The 14,878-nt window shown below is 46.5% G+C and overlaps 1 protein-coding gene across 5 annotated transcripts in view; it reads right to left on the bottom strand.

Annotated features, from left to right (window-relative positions):
* Positions 1–14,878, bottom strand: part of TNRC6C (trinucleotide repeat containing adaptor 6C) — a 351,118-nt gene that overhangs the window by 313,701 nt on the left and 22,539 nt on the right. For all 5 annotated transcript variants that reach the window (XM_033960128.1, XM_033960129.1, XM_033960125.1 and 2 more), the window contains exon 2: positions 4,221–4,320. In XM_033960128.1, coding sequence (XP_033816019.1) covers positions 4,221–4,283 — 63 coding nt within the window. In that variant the 5' untranslated portion in view covers positions 4,284–4,320. The remainder of the gene's footprint in view (positions 1–4,220; positions 4,321–14,878) is intronic.

Genomic DNA, 14,878 nt, shown 5'->3' on the forward strand with positions numbered 1-14,878 from the left:
TCAGGGCGCTCAGACCTCAGGTTTGGGATTATGTACAGGTGCTGGGCTCGATGGTGGCGGCTCTGGAGGTGGTTCCCTGGGCTCGGTTCCACATGAGGCCATTACAGAAGTCGCTTCTTTCTCGATGGTCACCGGCATCTCTGGACTACAATCTCAGTCTCCAGTGGAGTCCTCGAGCGGCTCGCAGCATGCACTGGTGGCTAGACGAGTTCCATCTATTCCGGGGCATGCCGCTAGCGACGCCGGAATGGGTCGTTATTACGACGGATGCCAGTCTTCTAGGCTGGGGGGCTCAGTGCCTGCAAGCTTCCGTACAGGGGGTGTGGTCCTCGGCGGAGGCCCAGTGTTCAATCAATTTGCTAGAGCTGAGAGCTATAAGGCTTGCGCTTCGGGCGTTTCGGTCCCTGATTCAGGACCGTCCGACCAGGATCTTTTCAGACAGTGTCACGGCGGTGGCATATATCAATCGTCAGGGGGGGTACCCGGAGTCCTCAGTTGGCCGAAGAAGCAATGATGCTGTTTCGGTGGGCGGAGGTGCATGTTCCTCTTCTGTCGGCGGCTCACATTGCGGGTCACGAAAATGTTCAAGCGGACTTCCTCAGCAGAAATCTTCTCGATCCAGACGAATGGGAGCTATCTCCTCGGGCGTTCGATCGACTGGTCCTTCGGTGGGGGCTTCCAGAGATGGATCTCATGGCCTCATCTCGCAATACAAAGCTGCCTCGGTTCTTCAGCAGACGAAAGGAAAGGGGTTCGGAGGGGGTGGACGCGTTAACTCTCCCTTGGCCTCCGAATTCCCTTCTGTATGTATTTCCTCCTTGGCCGATGATAGGTCGAGTGTTACACCGCATCTCTCTCTTTCAGGGCAGGGTGATCCTGGTGGCTCCGGATTGGCCGCGTCGACCATGGTACGCGGATCTAATTCAACTCTCAGCAGGCGAGCGGTTAAAGTTCCAGGTAACTCCGGACTTGCTGACTCAGGGTCCAATCTCCATGGAAAATCCGGCCCAATTTGGTCTTACAGCCTGGCTATTGAACGGTCGCGGCTGAGAAAGAGGGGATATTCGGAGCAGGTAATTGCCACTCTACTTCAAGCTAAGAAGATTTCTACTTCTGCCTCCTATGCTAGAATTTGGAGACTTTTTGAGGCATGGTGCGGAACGCATGGTATTGCGTCCTTCCAGGCGTCTCTGTCGGCTATTCTTTCTTTTCTGCAGGAGGGCGTATCTAAAGGATTGGCCTATAACTCTCTAAAGGTTCAGGTAGCGGCCATTGCCTGTTACAGGGGCCGGGTGTCTCGCTCGACGCTCGCGTCACACCCGGACGTGGTTCAATTCCTTAAGGGGGTTCACCATATCCGCCCGCCGGTAAAGCGCACCTGTCCAGCGTGGAATCTTAAACTTGTCCTTAGTAGGTTGCAAGCGGCTCCGTTTGAGCCTCTGTCTGCGGCGACTTTGAAGAATGTCACGTTGAAAACAGTGTTTTTGGTGACTATGGCGTCTGCAAGACGAGTGTCGGAGCTGCAGGCCCTTTCTTGCAGAGAACCTTTTTTGCGTATTTCGGATGCGGGAGTGTCTGTGCGGACGGTGCCGTCCTTCCTTCCTAAGGTTGTTTCTTCGTTCCACATAAACCAGAGTTTATTCCTTCTGGCCTTTTGGAAAGAGGATTGGGGGATGTGATTCTTGTTGTTGCGTCTACTGGATGTACGCCGTATGGTTCTACATTACTTAGGGGTGACTAATGACTTTTGCCGGTTGGATCATCTCTTCGTATTATTTGCAGGTACAAACAAGGGTATGGCTGCGTCTAAAGCTTCCATCGCTCGTTGGGTCAAAGAGACTATTGCTTCGGCTTATTTGTTGGCGGGGAAGTTAGTTCCGGAGCAACTTCGTGCTCATTCGACTCGAGCGTTGGCGACGTCTTGGGCAGAGTCCGGTGGTATGTCTTTGGAGGAAATTTGCCGGGCGGCTACTTGGTCATCTGGGAATACCTTTTCGAAGCATTACCGTCTGGACGTGGCGGCCTGTGCGGAGGCAAGTTTTGGCGCTTCGGTGATTGCAGAGGCGACCTTGGCTTCCCACCCAGTTTGAGTTTGCTTTGCTACATCCCACTTGTCTCTGGATTCATCTGCTGCTTTGCTAAGGAAGGTAAAATTATGTCTTACCTGTTAATTGTCTTTCCTTTAGAAGCAGCAGATGAATCCAGAGCCCCACCCAGGTGGTCTCTCTGTTGGTCTTTTGGGTTTTTAGGTTCAATTCGGGTGTCGCTGGTGATGGTTTTCTTGCATTTCTGATTGGAAGTTTAAGACTGGAATGAAGTTTTTTTTTTGGGGTGCTCATGGTCATTTCTCGGGATGCTTGGGCAAAGTGCATAACTGATTCAACAGGAGGAACACCAGGCTATAAGAACAACTGTTAATCAAGTTTCTCTATCTCCACCTGCTGGTCGATGTGAGCTATTCCCACTTGTCTCTGGATTCATCTGCTGCTTCTAAAGGAAAGAAAATTAACAGGTAAGACATAATTTTACCTTCTTTTTTAAATCGTGCAGCAGTCTGATGGCAGATCCTCCCTTCCTGCCTGCCTTCCCCCAAGCCGACCTGCCACCGATTCCGCCATCCGCCACTCACCCCCTGCCTGTTGCCACTAGCCGACTCCATTTAACCCCCCCCCCCCCACCTGCTGCTGCTGCAACTCTAAAAGGGCCAGGCGTGTGCAGCGATTGCACCCGCCGGTCCATAAGTCTTCCCCCGACTTCAATTCTGACGCGCCTTGCTTTTTTGGAGTTGGGGCAGCGAGCGGAATTAAATGGAGCAGGCGGGCGGGGTCGCAAGCAGGCAAGGACCAACAGCAGCATTGTCTATCGAGACCTGCAGTCATTTTAGCAGTGCACCGGGTCCACCCTTTAATCCAGCCCTGGATACACGGGAGGCTAGAGGGGAAGCCGGACACCAGCACTTCCGACTGACCCTCCCCCCTCGCCCTCTAAAGCAGGAGTGGCAGCGACCGGCCAGCAAGAGGCAGCGCTACTGCTCCTGCTTTAGGGGGCAAGGGGGGGAGGGTCAGTAAGCGAATCGGGAGGTCGATATTTTTTGTTTTTAATCGATTCGAATTGATTCACCCGAAGTGAATCGGTGAATCGATTCTCATCATGAATCGGACAGCACTATTAAGCACCACCGGTGGAACTGTCTGCTGGGCTATCTGACCTGAGGATACAGGGGAAGATACAGCAGACGTCGCCAAAGAAAGAGCCGCTGCAAACGAGGAAGGTCTGATGAGGCTTGAGGGCCCTCGGTCGAAGGCGAGACTGAGGTTGGCTTCGGAGTCGAGGAAGTGGTCGAATCCATCTGGAAGAGCTTCTCCACTGAAAGTAGACGACGTTTAAGGGCTTGAGGTTGAAGAGTAGCACAGCGCTCGCACGACTTTGGGTGATGTTGTGGCCCAAGGCACTTGAGGCACCTGCTATGTGGGTCCGTGAGAGAAATCGCACGCTGGAATTGGCTACACTTCTTGAAGCCTGTAGCTGGCCATGACATAGAAGGAAAAACAGCCGCTGCAAGGTCGAAGCCCCTGGGCTGTCCCGGCAGCAGAATGGATGAAATAATTTTTTTTTTTTAAACTAGAAATAAAATAAATAAAGTAAGTTCAGCGATTCATGAAGAAAAATAACACAAACCATGGTGAGAGAAGGCAAGAAGGTAGTAAGTTACACGCAGAGAGTCAAAGACGGACTTCTCGGCTCCGCAGAAAACTGAGAACTGAGGAGACGCGCCCTGTGCTGGGCGGGAAGGCACTCGCACATGCGTGGTGCAGCTGACTCGAAACTTCTAGTTTCTTCAAGCAAGTCTGCTTGTGAGGCTTCCGCATCGAGGCTCCATCGGTGACGTCACCCATATGTGAGAATAGGCTGCCTGCTTGTCCTGGGGTAACACTGTTGTATACTCTAAGTTCAGGATGCTAAAGCTGAAATTAACATCTTTTGGATATACAATGCAAGCACATAGAAAAGAGAAGCCGATCATGTTTGGTAAAGTGAAAACAAACAACTGAAAAATATCTGGTGATAATATCACCTTAAGCAGCATTAGCTCCTGGACATCCAGGAATCACTGAGAAGTATTACCAAATATGAAGCTGGTACAGTGTTATGGAATATATCACTTCAGAGGTTAACAGATCTGCTGGCAGAATTCTTAAAAGAAAAAGTTGAAGACCAACCTTTTTCTGAGCACCTTCCTTCTTTTTCTTTTCTTCCTGCTTTTTCTTTTTCTTTTCTTCCATCAAATGTTCCTCTTCTTTTGTTTCTTGTTCTTTCTCCCTTTGAAAATAAAAAAGGCTTTTGAATCACATTGTATTAGCTAAAATTCTATTTGAGTACACCAGGAATACTGGCATATATCATACAATTAGCATACTATTGCATACAGTCTAGGACTAAATCGTATCCTTCCATTCTTTACTCCATCTTAAAATCCATTATTCCCAATTTACAAAAGGAAAACAATAAAAATAATTTAACAACTCAACTACTTCTGTAAAAAAATCAGTGACATACGTAAAAACTTTGATCAAATCTTGCCAGATGATTCCACTGATAGCTTAAATAATAGCTATCTCCCACTTGCTAAATGTTCTACTTTTAACCTTCCATCTTTAGCGGACATCGAACGCCTTTTTCAAAGAGTCAACTTAAAAGGCTCCCGTTTAGAGATTATTCCTCCAATAATCCTAAAAAAATTATTCACCTGTTTTGGCCCTTTCATACATTCCCTTATATTAAAAAGCCTCAGCACAGGCTATGTGCCACCATCTTGGAAATCTGCAGCAATCTTTCCTATAATAAAAGATCGTAAAACAAGTCCTGAAGAAGCCTCGAATTATCGCCCTATCACAAATATTTATATCCCTTTCTTGGGCAAAATTAACAGAAAGAGTAGTATTCGACCAACTGTCTGACTTTGTTGAGTCAACCAATGTCTTGCATCCCAACCAGACAGGGTTCCGAAAAAATCATAACACAGAATACTCATTGATTGGGCTAACCACAAACATTATCTATCTAAACTAAACTAAACCTTAAGTTTGTATACCGCATCATCTCCACAGAAGTGGTGCTCGGCACGGTTTACAGGAATTGATATAGAAAGGAACTCCAAAGAAAAGTAGAAGAACTTGGTACAGAGAAGTTTAGAGAGACTTAGTATATCGAAGAGGGAAAGGTCGTTACATTTTAGAGAAAAGCCAAGTTTTTAAATGTTTTCGAAAGAGTTGGAGGGAGGTCAGACTCCAAAGCGGGATAGTAAAGCTGTTCCAGAGTTCTGTGATCCTGAAGAAGAGGGATGTCCCTAATTTTCCTGCATGGGATATGCCCTTTAAAGAGGGGAAAGATAGTTTGAATTTTTGAGTAGATCTGGTGGTGTTGGGACTCGAGGAGTTCCGAGATAGTGGAAAAAGGGGAGGAAGGATACCATGTAGAGACTTGAAGGTTAGGCAGGCGCATTTGTAGTGAACTCTAAGGATTACTGGGAGCCAGTGAAGCTTAGACAGAAGCGGGGAGACGTGGTCGAATTTGCTTTTTGCGAAGATTAGTTTAAACCGCGGTGTTCTGAATCCGCTGGAGTCTATGAAGGCTTTTCTTTGTTAGGCTTAGGTAGATGAAGTTACAGTAATCCAGTCTGGAAAGAATGATGGATTGAACGAGGACAGCAAAGTGTTGTTGATGGAAGCAGGATCTCACTTTCCTTAACATGTGAAGATTGAAAAAGCATTTTTTTACTAGGGAGTTAAGGTGGTCGTTAAAGGACAGTGTAGCATCAATGATGATGCCCAGAACTTTGCTTGAGTGTTCAAGCTGAAAAGTGGTGCCAGAGGAAAGTGGGATGAGGGTGGGTTGCTGATCTAATTTTGGGCCGAGCCATAGTAGTTTTGTTTTGGTCTCGTTTAGTTTCATTTGTACGGTGAGGGCCCAGGATTGGAGGTTTGATATACATGAAGAGATGTTCTCAGAGAGATTGGTGAGGTTAGAGTCAGTCTCGAGGAGGACAAGGATGTCATCGGCTAAGTGTAAAGTGTTTCCAAGATGGAGAGTTGGAGGAGTTTCAGGGAGGACATATAAACATTGAAAAGAATCGGAGATAGAGTTGAACCCTGGGCAACTCCACAAATCGGTCTCCAAGGGAGGGATGAGGAGCCATTCATGTTAACGAAGTAGGAGCGGGAACGTAAGAATTTTGAGAACCAATCTAGGACTGCTGAGTTTATGCCAATTTCAGAAAGTTGGACAATATCGAAAGCCGCAGAAAGGTCGAATTGAAGAAGAACAGCAAACTTATTGCAAGAGTGAAGTTGTTGGACCTTTGAGATTAATGAGGCCAGTAGGGATTCGGTGCTAAAGTTGGGTCTGAAGCCGTGTTGGAAGGGTAGGAGAATGGAGAATCTCTCAAGATAGGATGAGAGTTGGGTGGATATGATGGACTCCAGCATCTTGGTCAGGAGAGGAATATTTGCTATTGGGCGATAGCTGGCTGGTGTGAGGGGTCTAGATCCGCTTTTTTCAGAAGTGGGGATAAGACAATTTGTCCCATTTCTGCAGAAAATAGACCTGAAAGTAGGGCAGAATTTATAAGTTTGGTGAGAGATGAGATGGCTTGTGTGGGAATTTACTCGTATAGGTAGGAGGGGAAAGGGTCCAAAGTACAATTGCAGGATTTCAACTTGAGGCAGAGTTTAGCGACTTGGGAATCGGATACGAGCTCGAAGACAGTCCAGGATCTGTCGACTGGAATATGGTTGGCGACGGTTAGAGTCGGGTTGGAGTCAGTAGACACCACAGAATTGTAAGAGGGTGCTGGTGGGAACGAGCATCGTAAGGTAGTGACTTTCTCATTGAAGAATTTTGCTAGATCGTCGGCAGATGGAGAGGAGGGGAGTGTGGTGGATTCATGTTTAGAGGATATGGAGCGCCAGATGTTAAACAGTGTATTACTTTGGTTGTTGGTTCTGGAGATTTTGTTACCATAGTAGTTCTTCCTTGCTTTTTTTAGTTCGGTATTGTAGGACTTAATATTAACCCTCCAGGACTATCTGTCAGTGAGGGATTTAGATTTTTTTTCCATTTGTGTTCCAGTATTCGACATTTCTGTTTCAGTTCTCTGTGATATGGGAGGTACCAAGGGGCCTTGCGGGAGTAGGAGACAGTTTTAGTGGATAGTGGTGCGAGAGAGTGATCCAGTTGTGCCAGTTGGATTCAGGGTTTGGAGGGCTAGGAATGGTGGAAATTAGGTTTAGGAATTTGGTCCAGAATAGTTTGCTAGCAATTTTTTTTCGGAAGGCAATAGAGTTTGAGGAACGAGGAGGGGGCCTGAGGTGAGACATGAAAATGGGGAGGCAAAAAGCCCCTAGGAAGTGGTTGGACCAGGGGACATGTTCCCAACGGGTGTCATCGACCAAAGTTTTGTGATCGGTGAAATCTAGGAAACTGATGATGTCTAGTGTGTGCCCTTTTTCATGGGTTGGAGAGAGTGCCGGGGGGGGGGGGGGGGGGAAGCCTAAAGAAGTGAGGAAGTTATTGAAATCAATTGCATCTTTGTTGGTGGTATCGTTTAGGTGGAGATTAATATCCCCAATGATTAGTAATCTTTGAAATTTGAGGAAGGCGTTTGTAATGGTCTCGAGGACGGGTTCAGGGGATTTGTTCCAGGGGAATGGTGGACGATATAATAGCAGGTTACCCAGTGGGTGAGGGTGGAGTTCGTCGTTGACAGAGACAAGCATATATTCAAGAGAAGCATGACTACCCTTTTCGAGAAGCTGGACATCGAAGAATGATTTGTGGAGGCGTGCCAAGCCACCTCCTTTTCGGTTAATTCTGAGGGAGAAGAGGCCCTGGGAACCGTGTGAGCAAAGTTCGTTTTGTGTAAATATGTCGTTTTTTTGCAATCCATGATTTAGTGATGAATAGGAATCCAGGGTCGAGATCTTCAAGTAGGTCCTTCAAAATTTGGGTTTTGTTGCATGCAGATCTGGCATTGCAGTAAAGTGTCGGGACTGGGGTGAGAGAGTCAGAGGCATGGTTGGGAAGGTTGGCAGGGGGAATGGGCTTTAAGGAGGCATGAATGATTCTTCGAGGGTTTTTTTTTTTTTTGAAAGGATGATTGCTGGTGCGCAATAGCGTGGGGATTTTGACGTCTGGGCAAATAGTACTGACATTAATGGGGTCGGGTAAGTTGGGAGAGGGGGGTTTCAGGCAGAGGGTGATATTGGAGGATGAGCAGAGAAGGAGAAGAAAAATCCACGGGTGTGGCTTCATGGTAGGGTTGGGGAAGCCTTTGGGAGGCAGGAACAGAGGAAAGTCTTAGCAATTGGGCGGAACTAGAATAATTAAAAAGAATCTGGTGGATCTTAGGAATTGGGCAAAGCTTAAATAATTAAAATAGAATCTGGTGAACCTTAGCAATTGGGCGGAACTTAGACAATTAAATAGGCTTGGGAATTGGGCAGAACTAGAACAATTAAATAGAATCTAGTGAACTAGAATCTGGGCAGAACTAGAACAATTAAATGGGATTTGGTGAGCTTTAGCAATTGGGCAGAACTTAAACAATTAGATAGGCTTGGCAATTGGGCATCATTTAGATCATCACAAGTCTGTTATTCTTTTCTCTTTGGATCTATCGGCAGCATTTGACACTATCGATCACACTCTACTCCTAGACAGGTTAAAATCTATTGGTGTTTGCGACCAAATTTTAGAGTGGTTTACCTCTTTCTTGTCTGATCGACAATACACGGTACACTTCAACAACACAATTTCAAAATCTTTTTCTCTTAACTATGGTATTCCCCAAGGTTCTATACTATCTCCGTTACTGTTCAATATCTTTCTTTCACCATTATTAAGTCTATGTCAATCCATAGGCTTTACTACTTATACTTACGCAGACGATATTCAAATGTCTCATCCTGTAAATCCAGAAAATCCGGAAGAGATACATCAGATTAACAAAAAATTAAAGATAATCAAAAATTGGCTTAACTCAAACAGAATATCACAAAATATTCAAAAAACAAAAGCCCTATTCTTCCCATGGAAACAAGGGATAAAGCTGAGCACTCTCTTCACCATCAACAATATTCATATCATAGAAATATAGAAATAGACGGCAGATAAGGGCCACGGCCCATCTAGTCTGCCCACCCCAATGACCCTCCCCTACCTTTCTCTGTGAATAGATCCCACGTGTCTATCCCATTTGGCCTTAAAATCAGGCACGCTGCTGGCCTCAATAACCTGAAGTGGAAGACTATTCCAGCAATCAATCACCCTTTCAGTGAAAAAGAATTTCCTGGTGTCCCCGTGCAGTTTCCCACCTCTGATTTTCCACGGATGCCCCCTTGTTGCCGCGGGACCCTTGAAAAAGAAGATATCTTCTTCCACCTCGATGCGGCCCGTGAGATACTTGAATGTCTCGATCATGTCACCCCTCTCTCTGCGTTCGAGTGAGTACAGCTGCAACTTATCCAGCCGTTCCTCAAACGGGAGATCCTTGAGTCCCAAGACCATCCGGGTGGCCATTTCCTGGACCGACTCCAGTCTCAGCACATCCTTAAGGTAATGCGGCCTCCAGAATTGCACACAGTATTCCAGGTGGGGCCTCACCATGGATCTATACAATGGCATACTGACTTCAGGCTTACGGCTGACGAAACTCCTGCGTATGCAACCTATGATTTGCCTTGCCTTGGATGAAGCTTGCTCCACTTGATTGGCAGTCTTCATGTTCTCACTGACGATCACACTTAAGTCTCGTTCTGCTTCAGTTCTTGTTAGGATCTCGCCATTAAGGGTGTAAGTCTTGCATGGATTTTGGCTGCCCAGGTGCATGACTTTGCATTTTTTGGCATTAAAGCTGAGTTGCCAGGAACTAGACCAGCGCTCCAGTAGGAGTAGGTCGTGCATCATGTTGTCGGACATTGAATTTATGTCTGTTGTGCTTTTTCCCACTACATTGCTTAGTTTGGCGTCATCGGTGAATAATGTTATTTTACCTCGCAGCCCTTCTGCCAAGTCTCTTATAAAAATGTTGAATAGGATCGGGCCCAGGACCGAGCCCTGCGGCACTCCACTGATTACCTCCGTCATTTTGGAGGGGGTGCCGTTCACCACTACCCTCTGAAGCCTACCTCCAAGCCAGTTCCCAACCCATTTCGTCAATGTGTCGCCCAATCCTATAGAACTCATCTTGCTCAGCAACCTGCTGTGTGGTACGCTATCGAATGCTTTACTGAAGTCCAGGTATACGATGTCCAGGGACTCCCCAACATCCAGCTTCCTCGTCACCCAGTCAAAGAAGCTGATCAGGTTGGATTGGCAGGATCTCCCCTTAGTAAATCCATGTTGACGGGGATCCCGTAGATTCTATTCGTTCAGGATCGTATCCAATTGGCGTTTGATTAGAGTTTCCATTAGTTTGCACACTATTGATGTGAGACTCACCGGTCTGTAGTTTGCTGTCTCCATCTTGAAGCCTTTCTTGTGGAGTGGAATGACGTTAGCCGTCTTCCAGTCCAATGAGACGTTACCTGTACTAAGGGAGAGATTGAAGAGCACGGATAGTGGTTCTGCCAAGATATCACACAACTCCCTGAGCACCCTGGGGTGTAGGTTGTCAGGCCCATTGCCTTGTTAACCTTAAGCTTTGACAGCTCGCAGTAGACACCACTGGGTGTAAACTCGAAATTACTAAACGGGTCATCTGCGTCAACCCTTGTCTGTAGCTGAGGGCCGAGTCCTGGCGCCACGCAGGTGAAGACTGAGCAGAAGTATTCATTTAACAGTTGGGCTTTTTCCGAGTCCGCTTCTACATAGTCTCCATCTAGTTTCCTAAGACGTACTATCCCGCCTGAGTTCTTATTTCTGTCACTGATATACCTGAAGAAGGATTTATCTCCTTTCTGGATGTTCTTCGCTAGAGACTCCTCCATGCGGAATTTGGCCTCCCTAACTGCATGCTATTTGTGCGGAGAATCGCTGGTAAAGAGCAGGAGGAACTGTGCCTGGCGCTTGCTCAGAAGAGCAATCACTAAGCATAACTGCTTTCCTTGCCACGATCAACTGTGCCACAGGTCTCCCCAAATCCTGCTGGCTCAGCTAATTAATTGGCAGGGATAGCAGCAGAAAGAAGAACCCCCCTCCTGCCGACACTGCCCCTCACCCATCGCTGCCCTATCTTCAGTCTGCTTTGTAGCTTTAATGATTAATGGTAAAAGTTATCTAAAGGACAAATATTTTTTGTGAGACTTTCATTAAGATCATATTAAACTGTCCCGTTGACATTTTCTTCAAATCCAGGAATGATCTAAGTTGTTCCGGGATAAAAAAGATATACTTGACACCTAAGAATTTAATTGAACATTTGCATGGATATGCCAAAAGGAACGTTAATTCTGGGTCTAAGGGGAGTACACATTGTAATTCTGGGTCTAGGTTTGGAAACAGAAAATGGAGTAAGATCTGGCAAGTAGGATTGATGGTCTATGCACTAAAACCCCAACTGCGTCAAAACATCTATCGTTTTGCCAGCCTTGTGAACAGGTGTATTGTCTTGCAAAAAGAGAACTTCTTTCCACAGCTTTCCTCTCTTTTTTTTCTTTCAATGCCTCCTTTAATCGGAACAGCAAGTTACAGAATTATTCTGCATTAACTGTTTGGCTGCCTAGAAGATAGTTATTCGTATTACAGTACCTTCCTGATCCCAAAACACTGCAGCCATGACCTTTCCTGCTAACTTTTGGATCTTGAATTTCTTGGCCTTGGAGACCTGAGTGCAATCATTGCATGGGCTGTTTTGTCTCAGGATCATAGTGGTGTAACCATGTTTCATCAACAGTAACTAGTCATTCCAAAAAGTTAGTACTTGTTCGCTGAAAATGCTGCAAAATCAACTTGGAAGTGGCCACTCAAAGTCATTTCTCATTAGCATTCAAACATTTTGGCACCCACTTGGCTGACAGCTTCTTCATACCCAGCTGCTCGTGGATTATACACCCAACATGTTCCCTGGATATCTGTAGTGTCTCAGCAATTGTTTTAGCCGATATTCACTGATCTGCCAAAATCAGGTTATGAACATGGTCAACAATTTCAGGAGTTTACTCCTTTTGAGGCCTTCCAGACCTTGCTATATCTTCGGTCTCGAAATCTCCACAATGAAAATTTGTACACCACTTCTTCACTGTGGAATATGATGAGCATTTGTCACTCAATGTTTGATTCATATATTCATGGATTTCTTTTGGAGTTTTCTTCTGCAGGAATAGGAAATTCATGACTGCTCAGAGATCCACACTTGAAAATTTCACACTGTCCATTTGACATGATTCAATCAATGTTCTAAAACAATGTCAAACTTAGCATTACAATTCTGCAAATTGGCACATTACACTCTTTTCAGCTACAGTGGCAAAATAACACTCAGAATTAGGGAAGTTGGTTGGGCTGAGAACTTTTTAGAACCCACTCATAGCTGCCCCACTGAAGGAAATGACCACAGGCTACATCCCAAGCCTTGAACATGCAAGACCCATTTGGCTGATGCCAAGAACTTGACTGGCAGGAAAACCCTACTAGAACTTGGCGTCGAACCCATTGAATCTAGGCTGCCAGAATGGTTAGAGGTGACAAGAGAAAATGGCATCCAAGTTGCAAAGGGAAGCAGAGCCAAAAACCCAGGCCAACCTCAGATAAGGAAATACACTCGTCCTCTCTCAGGAACGGAACCGCGCTACAGATTTGGACTCGAGAGCCAAGGAAGGCACCTCATCTTCAATCAGCAGCCAGCACATATGTGCACACAAGCGAATGGGCTGTGTCTAAAATTCCAACAAAGGGCTGCACTTAGCCCCGTAAATGGGATTGTGTATAGAGTCTGAAACAAGATTGAGCCTGACTGCCAGTGACGGAGCTATGCTCACCTACAGAGTCACACCCAGTGACCAGTTATGACTCGGTGTACGACCACCAGAGATGAAGGCAGACCGACCAGGCATCTGGGGCGGCACTCCACATGCAAAGAAGGAGCATCATCAAAGCAGGCCTCCCGAGTGCTGGAGATGAGGCACACAAGTATTTGGGAGTTGTGCCCTACAGGCATCTAGGGTGGCGGTCTACATCCAGAAATGGAGCAATGGCAAGCCGGCATCCAGGGCAGTGCTCTACGTCCAGAGATGGAGTTGCGCCAAGCAGACATCTGGAGCAGCAGCTGCATCCAAAGATGAAGGTGCACCAAGTAGGCAGGAAAAGCCATATTCTACCTCCAGAGGTGACGCTATGCCAAGCAGTATGGTAGAGCTCCACTCTACATCTAGAGATGGAGCCATGCCAAGCAGGTAGGTGAAACCGCGATCTACATCCAGAGATGGAGCTATGCCAAGTGGCCCAAAGAGTCACTTTATACATCCAAAGGTGGTGTTGTGGCAAGCAGGCAGGTGCTGGAGCCTCACTCTACATCCAGAGATGGAGTCATGCAATGTAGACATGTTGAACTGTACTCAACATCCACTGATGGAGCTATTCCAAACAGGTAACCAGGGTCCTGCCACACCAACAGGTGGAGTTGTGCTCTAGAGTTAAAGCCTTGGCAAGTAGGAGGTAGAACCATACTCTACATCCCCAATGAAGCCATGCACAAAGGCATCAGTAGTTTAGCCACCAAGACAGGTGGAGCCATGTGCTAGATAACGAAATGGGGACAGTGCAACCAAGCAGCCAGGGCCACTCCCTACATCCAGAAAGGGAGCCTTACTGAATTGCTAGGTGAAAATCGTAGTCTACTGCCAGAGATGGTATCATGTGACACCGACAGTAGGAGCTGCATTAGACACATACAGTGCGGACTCTACTGAACGGCCAGTCAGTATGTCCAGAGGAGAATCCCTTTGGAATAGTCAGACTAAGTTGAGCCCTACCATAGAGCTGAAACCATTGTGAATAGCTAGGTGAAGCCACCCTCTGCCTCCCGACAGCACGTATGGTACTGTGAAGTAGAGCCAAGTTCCACATTCAGAGAAAGAGCAATGTCAAATGGGTGGGAGTCGCCAGACTCTATATTTAGAAATGGAGAGAAACTAGGAGGAACCATGTACTCCAACTAGATATGGAACCTTGCAGCAGGATTACTAAAGAGGTAAGCTGGCAACTAAGCCCGACCATGCCATACTCTTCGTACTGTGACAAAAATGTTCAGTATAGCCAGGTAGAGATCCTGTCTACATACAGAGATGATGCTGAACCAGACCACCCAAAAAGAATGTATCCTACATCCAAGAGCAAGACTCCGCTGCATCTCTCGCTCGCTCCACTGCAGCAATGGGACCATTCTCCCAAGCTGTAAAGGTAGCAAGCCCACTCCCCATTCAGGGAAAAGGCAATGTTGTATGGCCCTATACTCCGAGAAGGAACCATGATGTAAGGATAGAAAATAGCCACATGTTCACTCCCCCTCCCACTATGGGGGATGTTCGACATCCAGAGATGACAGTGCACTTGAGTGCCTGAGAAGCCAGTACGCCCACTGCATAGCCAGGTATGAGGAACCTCTTCATTGCTCAGACACTAGAATGATCTACACTCAGGAATGGTGACTCTCGAGAAGCAAAGAAGGTGCTCTATCCCCCGAGACTAACCTACACACAAGGATGAGAAATGGGGAAGAGTGCCACCCATTGAGAAGAGACACTGCCTGAGGCTCAAAGAAGAAACATCCAATTTCTAGAACGAACATCTTCTAGAACAATTTCTAGATGAAACTTTACACACCTGCAATAACTTAGTAACCCCAAAGAGGAAGCCACCTCCCCCCTAATGGATATCCATATCC

Source organism: Geotrypetes seraphini, chromosome 10, assembly GCF_902459505.1.
Source record: "Geotrypetes seraphini chromosome 10, aGeoSer1.1, whole genome shotgun sequence".
Taxonomy (NCBI): domain Eukaryota; kingdom Metazoa; phylum Chordata; class Amphibia; order Gymnophiona; family Dermophiidae; genus Geotrypetes; species Geotrypetes seraphini.